The 10,661-nt window shown below is 38.8% G+C and overlaps 1 protein-coding gene across 2 annotated transcripts in view; it reads right to left on the bottom strand.

The window, feature by feature from the left end:
• The window catches only part of LOC107705728 (protein NDRG3-like), a 78,806-nt gene that overhangs the window by 33,824 nt on the left and 34,321 nt on the right, over positions 1-10,661 (bottom strand). For both annotated transcript variants that reach the window (XM_016509168.1, XM_016509169.1), the window contains exons 2-3: positions 4,862-4,943; positions 646-678 (exon numbers count right to left, since the gene is read on the bottom strand). In XM_016509168.1, the coding sequence (XP_016364654.1) occupies positions 646-678; positions 4,862-4,918 (90 nt within the window). In that variant the 5' untranslated portion in view covers positions 4,919-4,943. The remainder of the gene's footprint in view (positions 1-645; positions 679-4,861; positions 4,944-10,661) is intronic.

Raw genomic sequence — 10,661 nt, 5'->3', positions numbered from 1 at the left:
ATATATATATAAATATGAAAATGTTTTATGAGCAACATTTCACCAAGAAAACAGCCATAAAATGTCTGAGACAATGGAGAATGGGGAGCACACTGAATAATAAAGAGCTGGTGAGCAGCACTAACAGCAATGTGCTGTGGTCTGGAAAAGACCGAATCACCTCTTACGCCTGTAGAGCCCATGGCAGGAGAATAAACACAATCAACTGAAATGAGCCGTTAAATGTGCCAAAAGCATAATAAAAATAAATTACATATATAAATCACTGAATTGGAGAAAATACCAATTCAAAAAAAAAGAATGAAGCTAAGAGAAATAATAGTGGAATAAACGTATGATAATGAAGTGTGCCAACATCCCGAGTTACATCTTGCTCTTCAGCAAATAACACAGTTGTGTACATGACTTGCTCTCCTCTGGCTCAACTCACCACCCACAAACCCTCCCACACACCCACAGAACAACAAAGAGACACCAGAGTGAATTTCACTACTCAACAGTGAAGTACAGGTCAAGAATCTTTCACCATCACACCGTGCTGGGAAATAAACCAACAGTGCAGGAAGAGTAGATTAATGACTGTGGGTGAACGCTTCAGGAGGTCATATGGAGTACATACAGGCCTAATGACCACGAGACTCTTACCTGACAATCAAAGTCCTGAAAGTTCTGTCCATTCTGTGTGGAAAGAGAGAGAAAGAGATCAGCTGAGTCAGTCTGAAAGGGTTAAGCATGTGACGTTAAAATACCAGGTCATGCGAGGCACAATTATATTTTGTCAAAGAAAGGCAAAATTACAAAGCTGCAAGATGATTTAACTCCTGCCTGAATTGTCGTGTCTGAGTGTGCACATAAAAGTTACCCAAAATTAATTTCTAAATAATATTTTGAACAATGCTAATCTACTTTATAAAATAAACAGTAAAAATGAAACGTATACATTTTAAATATTTCAAAATCAAAGCATACTTTGCGCTTAAATCCCAGGGAGGTCATGTTTTGTACTCTGCTGTACTTTTTGGGACTAAATTCTGAAGAATTCACTTCTGTAAATAACTGAACTTTGTATGTACAGAATGAGACTGACGGAACATTACAAGCACATTCGGCTGTGGTTTGTACTTTTGGCCTCAATTAATAAAACTGTCACTCCCTTCCTCATCTAAAATGAATTAGGACAATGCAGATGTTTTTAAAACAACAAAGAGTATTTTGGACCCTGTTGTCCAAGACAGATTTTATCACCAGTTATAAACAGGGCCAAAGTTTCTATTTCTTTCTGCTTAACTGAATAACACTGTTGGTCAAGCAGTGGAGTGACCACCAGGAGTCACCACAAAACCCACATGGCCTAATAAAGAGAAGGAAACATTAGGACATTAATACTCAACTGAATATTAATTATAAATGTTAACTAGATGTGTTCACTTCCTGTGTAGTGATGTGTTTATGCTAATATATATAAAAAAATTTTGGACCCTGTTGTCCAAGACAGATTTTATCACCAGTTATAAACAGGGCCAAAGTTTCTATTTCTTTCTGCTTAACTGAATAACACTGTTGGTCAAGCAGTGGAGTGACCACCAGGAGTCACCACAAAACCCACATGGCCTAATAAAGAGAAGGAAACATTAGGGACATTAATACTCAACTGAATATTAATTATAAATGTTAACTAGATGTGTTCACTTCCTGTGTAGTGATGTGTTTATGCTAATAGATATAAAAAAAACTAAAAAAAAACTGCGTTTCATTATATTTACAAAGTTGGCTTGTGCGTTTTACGTTTCATTCTTCAGAAATAGTGGTTCAACGGATCACAAATCACACGGTTCGGATCACATTACGGTTTTTGACCCACGGATCAGATAATTTTTCGGATCAGCAAGAAAAGAAAAAAAATTCAATTTAACTTGCTTTCCATTTATTACTTAAAGCGAGCGAAGTATTTCTTTGATACCACAGCAAATACTACTAGATTAACTAAGAAAGTTTAAACATGATTAAAGAGAAGAGAACAGCCAGTAAAAATAAGAACAAATACACAAATTACAAGCATAAAATACAACAGAATGTGTTACAAATAAAATAAGGTTGGCAGTATTCAAATACAGAAATGGAATAATTAGGGAAAATAACACTGCAGTGTTCGCTGTATAAATTAAATATAGATTTTTATCACAGCTGTTTTGTTGTTTGATGATCATTAATGACAGCAGCAGTATTTATAGGCCGCTGTCCCTTTAAGACCTGATGCACAGATCTGATATAATGATAGACTTCACATCCGATTTCTTTCTCAGCTGTTTTCATTCACTGGAGATATAACTGACTGCGTTTACCTGAATGATTGTCGAGATGGGTATTTTGTCAATTTTATGTGTATGTGTCTGTTCAGAGGATTCAGAAGAGGATTCAGTTCGGTGTTCGCGTAACGTCTGAATTGCGTGTGCGCGCTTCGTGTGTGTGTGGCTGTGCGTGTAGAGAACAGTGTGCGAGTAATGAATCGAGTTCCCTTTCGGCTTTTCTCTCTGGAATTATTTAAAATTCGCTTGCTTGTGTAAATACGAACAAATGAAAAACTTATACTCTATTATGGTTAAATTTAGCAATTAATCTGCGGATCACATGCGTGCCGAACCGTGGGGCTTGGTCCGTACGGATCACGGATCAACTACGATCCGTTTAGCCACTATTCAGAAATGTGCCGTAATTTCTGGGAAAGGAACATAGTGAGTATCGAAACTCCCTGTTTTTTGTGCTGCATTGTGGGATTTTTTAGGAAGCAAAAGTTCCAGTGCACTGGAAGGATTTCGCAATTGAGACAGCCCTTAACTCCCTGATCAGTTGCTTGACTAATGAACCAGTGAGCTGATTGAAACACACCCATTTTCAAACATCTTTTATAGAGCAGATTTGTTTAGATGGTGGTGTTGTTGCGGTTCACAATTTAACCCTATAAAGCCTACTTTACAATATCTGACATGCACATTTCTAAGGCATCTAAACGATCAACAATCAAAACTTTGCTGAAAACATATAAACAATCTACATGGCTTCTGTCATCTGATAGTTTTTACTTTTTAGCAAGTAAAAAACCTTTTATTATTCAAAAATGTACATTTTACATTGCTAGTAATATTTCCAGATGAACACTTATTGGATTGAATCAACTTGGCTTTATGGAGGAATGTTTATTTGTTCATCTCTCAATCATCATTGTATTGCATTATATGTTTTGTCTCCCACAAAAAAACACAAAACTTTCATTATAAGACTAAGCATGTAAATATCATCTTAAGACATATTATTGGCAAATATAGAGTGACAACTGATATTTTTATGTATTTTATGTAGTCTTATACGGCTGATTTCCATTACAAGCTATCAGAATGTCATCTTGCATTTAAATATCAATATTTTTGCTCAGTCTGGGCCTCTGAATAAAACTGATGTGTTTTTTACTTGGAGTACGAGCTGCATTTTCTTCTTTATCATAATAAGCCATAAAAGGCTGGTGTATCAATTATGATGCTCAAGAAAAAAAAAAACATGCACACTTTTTTTTTGTTTTTGTTTAAAGCTTCAATAAACCATTCCAAATAAAACAAAAAACAAAACAAAAAAAATTATTTCATAAGTCAGGCTTTACATAGCCTTATTGAGCAAACATAAGGAAGTATGCATACTTTATATAGTACACACACATAATTAAGCTCTTGTTCTTGAATAACAGCAGCTCATTTCAGGCTCGGTTTGATGCTGGTGATATCAGTGGCTGTGAGATTAGGACCCGATGACATTATACATCATCTCTGATCTCAATGTTCCGGTACAGCTCAGTATCCAAGGGTAACCGGACCGGAGACGGGCGCCTTGAGGAGTCAGTGAGAAAACTGGAGTGTTGGGGTGAGATGTAGTTAAAGATAGAGAGGAGAAAGCACTGGCGTTCAACTAAGGATGTCATATTTCTCAATATAATATCGAACCGTTCTGTAGGACACCCATGGTTCAATACGTGATTGGGAATTGTAGTTTTTCGGTTTCGAGTTTAAAACGTTTCTGTGCAATTTATTTCTCTCCGAATTGGCTCTGTTTATGTGTCCGTGAATTCACATGCGGAGAGATGAGGAAACGCCTCCCCACTTATAACGTGCATTTGAAAAAGCAACACACGCCAAACATCTGCCCTTGTAGAGACTTGCAATGAGAAGCGTTTCTAAACCTGTTGTCCGACAAAAGAGAGCATTATATGCCATGTGGATTACCAATGGATTATAAATATACTTGATTATTATGAAAATATTAGAGATGGCTTGAAGAACACAGGTCAACTTTACGTTGTCACAGTCGAGTCTTTATTGTCTTAATGTTTCATCATTCAAAACGTATCTACTTTCTTTTTATTCAGCATAGCTGGATGTTTTTGTACATATTAGGGATTTCCTGGAATGTTATCAGTTCTATTACTTCTGTGATGCACATGTGGAGTTTCTGAGCGGGGGCGCCCTCTGGCTTCCAGTATGAATGAAACAGACATTACATGTATTTATAGCACTCAATAATGGCCAATTTTGGGTAAAAATAGGAAAACTAATACTTCACTCAAAAGAAATTTGAAGTAGATATGATTTTCTCCATGTTTTTCTCCAGTGTAAAGTATTTTTTTGCTAATTTGTTTTAAAAATCGCATTTTAAACCACAAATCGCAAAAAAAACAAAACACTGATGTGCCAAGCCATCAGAACCGAACCGAAAACCGTTGTTAAAAAACCAAGTATGCATTGAACCGTGGCCTAACTGTATTGTTGCATCCCTAGCGTTCACAATCAGATGCCTCTACAAATGTGTGCGAACTCACCTTGTCTGTCAAGAGGGGTTTGATCTCGGTCAACTGCACATCCTGTAACTCATCCATCCTCAAGCCTGACAGCTGCCCGTCACTACAGAGAGAGAGACAGGACAGAAATGGATTAGTACATCATTACAGTCAGCTTATTGACCAACAGGGAACATGGCTCAGCATACCAAATGCTCATGAATACAGAATTACAGTAAACAGGGCACACAGAGAGAGAGCGAGAAAGAGCGAGAGAGAAGAGAGAAAGAACGGATGTTTTTAAATTCTGCCTAATAACTGCCACCAAACCCCCATTGTCCTAATGAGCTCACCAAACCCGAATTCAGATGAGCTCATGTTTAATTCATGGTTTAATTCTCTGTGGCTATCCTAAAGGTCAATGCATGCAACTGTTTCAGTAAGGGCATTATGTAGGCTTATCTCACTCTTATAATGGCACTGGGTGACTTACTGAAGCTTGGTGGTACTGAAATAAAGGTTTTATTTGTCCCCTGAGCTGCTCTCCATCCGTAATCAAATGTGCTGCTACATTTTAGGGCAGAACGCAAGCATGCAAATGCAGATATGAATGTTTGGCCAACACATTAAAAGCACATGGCCCCTTTGGGCATACTTGAAGAGATGAAATGGCATTGGAAACTGATTTTACTACTGTAACGTGACTCATTTCGTAGTCAAACAGGATTTTCAATGAGAAAAAACATGTAGGGTGACTTGACTTTATCCACTGGGACTTAATTGGATCATGAAAATAGGCCTGTCACGATAACAACTTTTTGTTGTGCGATATATTGCCCCAGAAATAATTGCGATAAGCAAGAACTTGTATGGAGATTTTTCCATCTACAGATTTTTTCCTGACATTCTTTTCTCTGTAAATTGAGGGTGCACACATTTGCTTGCGCGATAAGTCGATATATTGATTATTGCGACAGGCCTACATGAAAAGTGGGCAAACCCTACTAGAACGGGCCATCACAGCTTATATATTGCATATTAATGTTGAGAATACAATGCGTTTAGACACCTTTTGAAAGGCAACAGCTCACTGATACTACCGTTCGAAAATTTACTGTATTTTTTAAGGGGACATCAGATGCAAAATTCACTTTTACATGTTTGCATACAGATGTGTCTTAGCAGTGTGTGGACACAACCACCCTACAATGATAAAAATCCATTCACTCCTTTTTTTTAATCCCCAAAAAACCTAAACAGTTTCAATTATCAAGCCATTTTGATTTTCTGAGCAGTATGACGTCATACTGCTCAAGCCCCGCCCACGGCCGCTGATGGTCCCGTATTAGCATATTTCCACCCCCAGTCAGTTGTACGCTGTCTGTCATTTTCTCTGCGCTCGAGCAGCTGTAGCGACAACAATGTCTCATCAACAATGTTGGTGTTTTGTAGTTGAATTTAAAAGTGAACATAGGAGATCACGTGACCCGCTGACAGAGATGGCCGCTTGAGCTAAAGCTCCCAGACCCGGTGTCGTTGAACCATTCGTTTAAGTTATAGTCTCGGCGCAACGTTCTTATATTTGTTCTCTGAACTTGTTTACTTTTCTGCGATGGCTAAACGACAGCTTTTGCCATCCTCTCCGGAGAAAAAAACCGCAGAAAGAGCCTGCTAATGAAGCGCTGCGTGCCATGGTGGCTGACGAGTTAAAGCTACAGTTCGGCGTCGTTCGGGAAATTTTTAAGGAGGAATTTCAACCGATCGCCGAAAGAATCGGAATTCTGGAGAAAGAGATGAGACTGATTAGTAATAATTTTGACAATATCCAGACAGCTGTTCGAAAAGTTAAGCAAGACTCGGCCGAGGTTAAGCTAACCGTAGATACACTTCAAGATAAAATGGCGAGACTGGAAGATAAAAGTCGCCAGTGTAATATTCGTCTCGTCGGTCTCGCAGAAGGGGAAGAGGGCAGCGATCCTCTAGGATTCATGCAAACTCAGATACCCCTGTGGATCCCGTCACTTAAAAACAGATCGATCGAGATGGACAGGGCGCATCGCATCTACACCGGTGACAGCAACAGAAAAGGCCCGCGAACTCTAATCTTCAAATTGCTTCGCTTCCAGGACAGAAACGCCATCCTTAAGGGAGCACGATCCGCGGGACAAATACTGCACAAGGGCAACTCGCTTCTCTTCTTTCCCGACTACAGCAATCAAACTGCCATGAAAAGACGCGAGATGAATCAGTCTAGGAAAAGACTCACGCAACTCTGGATCTCCTCCTTCATGATCTATCCCGCCACGATCAAGGTGACGCATCGCGGATCAACCTCTCATCTCCAAACGCCGACTGAAGTTGAAGCTTATGCTGACCAGCAACAGGCACTTACTACGCCTCCGTCCGTATGTGACAGCACGCCAGTGGGAATGTTAACCGATGCCAACTTGTAGTTTCTAGGAGGAGATTTATAGACTGATATCACAACTAAGCTGAGTACTACTTTAGTGGACTGTGATAGCGAGTCGGCCTTGGGACTTGGGTGACCCCGTTATGTTGGCCACGTATCCAGACGAGTTTGTTGTGATGGCAGGTAGGAGAGTTTGTTCTCACTCTCCGCTTACTGCCTTTCTGTTTTGTTATTGTTGTTGTTCCCTTATAGTTCCAGATGCCATGAACTATTCATGTAAGTCCACAATTTTTTGTTTCTTAAGTAAAATGTACAGAAATTTATTATGGTTCTTAATGTAATGTCTTGGAACGTCAACGGCTTCAATGGCGCCATTAAGAGAACCAAATGTTTGGATTATTTAAGATCTAAACGGATTTCCTTTGCACTAATACAGGAATCTCATTTGAAAGCGTGTGATGTACACCGTTTTCAAAATAGATATTACAAATTAGTTTCTTTTTCTTCTTCTGATAAGAAATCTAAAGGGGTTTTGATATTGATGGCCCGGCGTCTTCCTTTTTCCATACACTGCTCTAGAAGTGATGCAGATGGTCGCATTACTTACATACTTGGTACTTGGTCCAATATTAAATGTGCTTTTGTTTCAGTTTACGCTCCCAACGATTATGATAGTGTGTTCTATCAACAGCTCGTCCGCATGTTACTAAGTTTGAATGACTATCATCTTGTCATAGGAGGCGACTTCAATACTGTGCATAATTCCTTACTTGATAGATCTCAAATATCACATTCTGATCAGACCTCTTCAAAGTTATTTAATGACTTTATAAAACAGATCAACGTGTGTGACGTATGGCGATTGAGAAATGAGGCAGTCAAAGACTATACCTTTTTCTCAGCTCGTCATAAATCCTACTTTCGCATCGATTATTTGCTCTTATCGCCAGCTCTCATTTCATTTATTGAAAACGTTGATATATTACCCCTTCTTCTTTCAGACCACTCCCCAGTTACATTGTGTCTTCTCCCATTTTCTGTTTCCTCTGGAAGTAAACGTTGGAGGTTTAACACATCTCTACTTAACGACCAACATTTTTTATCACAACTGCGCACCTCCTTAGTAGAGTTTATTGAACTGAATAGCGGTTCAACTGATAACCCTCAAGTATTATGGGAGGTAACAAAATGTTTTATCAGAGGGAAATGCATTGCTTTCTCCTCTTTTCGTCAGAGGTCTAGGAATAGCCGTAGTATTGAGAGAGACAAATCCAGGCGGTGGAACAGTTTCTTAAAAATACGTATTGTCAACAAAAAGAAAAAGAATTAAGAGCACTTAAATCAGAGTTAAAAGAGCTGCTCTTACACAGAGCTCAATTTATTATGCACCGTACAAAACAGTCTTACTACTTTAATGGGGAGAGACCAAGTAAATTGCTAGCACTACGGATTAAGCAGATGGAATCTAGAGCAAATATATATGCTATAAAGAAGGATGGCATCTTACATACTCAAACAAAAGATATAAATCAGATCTTTAAATTTTATTATGAACAACTATATACTTCTAATTCTTCCTCTAGTCATCATCAAAATGTATCTTTTCTTCAGCAGTTTCCCCTCCCCAAATTTGATGAACATCACTTAGAGATGCTAAATGGCCCACTGTCTCTAGACGAACTGAAGCTGGCTCTAGACACCATGCCAAAGAACAAAGCTCCGGGTAGTGACGGAATTCCCCCTGAATTAATTTCCGCTATCTGGGATATAGTTTCGTCACTTATTCTCAACTCTTTTAATTTCGCGATCGAAAATGGAACCCTTCACAGGGATCAAAACACAGCTCTTATACCCCTTTTACTCAAGAAGGGCAAAGATCCCTTAGAATGTGCCAGTTATCGGCCTATTAGTTTAATAACTACAGATGCTAAACTTTTCTCTAAAACGTTAGCCCATAGACTGAATAAATGCATAGACAAAGTCATAAACGATGACCAGTCCGGTTTTCTCAAAAATCGATTTGCCTCTGATAACATTAGGCGACTTCTACATATTCATAGGTCCAGTTCCTATCCGGCCTCCTCTGCGGTCATTTCATTGGACGCGGAGAAGGCCTTTGATAGGATTGAGTGGAGTTTTCTTTGGGCAGTTCTCGATCATGTAGGGGCTGGACAGGGATTTATCAAAATGGTTAAAACACTGTACAGTGGCTGTTCAGCACGGGTTCTTACAGGCTCTTTAGCATCTTCCTCTTTTGCCCTGGGCCGGGGCACCCGCCAAGGCTGCCCGTTATCGCCCTTGCTCTTTACTTTATCAGTGGAACCATTAGCACAAGCAGTACGGCAAACATTAACTATACAACCTATTATCTGCGTAAATACCTCACATAAAATCTCCCTCTATGCTGACGATATCCTGCTCTATGTTTCCAATATTTCTGTGTCCGTTCCTGAGTGCTTGAATCTTTTCAACATATTTGGCAGTCTTTCAGGTTACAAAATTAATTGGAATAAATCAGCTTTAATGCCGCTGAATAAGGCAGCTAGACAAGAATCTAATGGTTTACCTCCTCTGATCCGCATAGTCAAACAGTTCACATATTTGGGTGTTACTATATTTCCCAATACATTATTTTTCTAATTGTAATTATAAAACTCTCCTGAATACAATCAAGGAGGACTTAGACAGGTGGTCTCCCCTATGTTTAGCTCTTCACGGAAGAATATCTACAATTAAAATGAATGTGCTCCCCAGGGTTAATTTTTTATTCTCCATGTTGCCCTTTCCACCGCCTGAAGGTTTTTTCAAGGAGCTTAATACAGCTATTTCTAGATATATATGGATGAAGAAAAAACCCAGAATCCGACTTAAGACGATGCAGCGTAAGAAATTAGATGGAGGTCTGTCATTTCCTAATTTTGAATTATACAATTTAGCTTTTCAAATAAGGGCAATCAAAACCTGGGCTAATCCAGATTCTTCGGTTCCATGGCGAGTTCTGGAGGCAAATATTATTCATCCTCTTCGTTTACAAGATCTCCCCTGTTCAGGTATTTCAAAATCCTTAAAGAAAACATATGGACCAATTATCGAATATTCACTTGATGCATGGAAAAAGGTGGAAAAAATTATGGGTGGCCCTTTTCTATATACTAAGACAACTCCGTTATGGCATAATAATCGTTTATGCACGGGTAATAAACCTTTTGTTTTTAAAGCCTGGTCTGATGCTGGTGTTCATACATTGAATGACATTTATTGTGATAAGGGCCTCAAATTGTTTCAGGACTTAAGTGCAGAGTTTTCTTTACCAGTATTTTCTTTCTTTTTATATTTAAGACTGAGGTCAGCTTTAAAGGGGTCATATGATGCGATTTCAAGTTTTCCTTTCTCTTTGGAGTGTTACAAGCTGATTGTGCATAGATAAGATCC

The sequence above is a fragment of the Sinocyclocheilus rhinocerous genome, unplaced genomic scaffold (genome assembly GCF_001515625.1).
Source record: "Sinocyclocheilus rhinocerous isolate Xijiao unplaced genomic scaffold, SAMN03320098_v1.1 scaffold263, whole genome shotgun sequence".
NCBI classification, from domain to species: domain Eukaryota; kingdom Metazoa; phylum Chordata; class Actinopteri; order Cypriniformes; family Cyprinidae; genus Sinocyclocheilus; species Sinocyclocheilus rhinocerous.
This window is presented reverse-complemented; position numbering and strand designations above follow the sequence as displayed.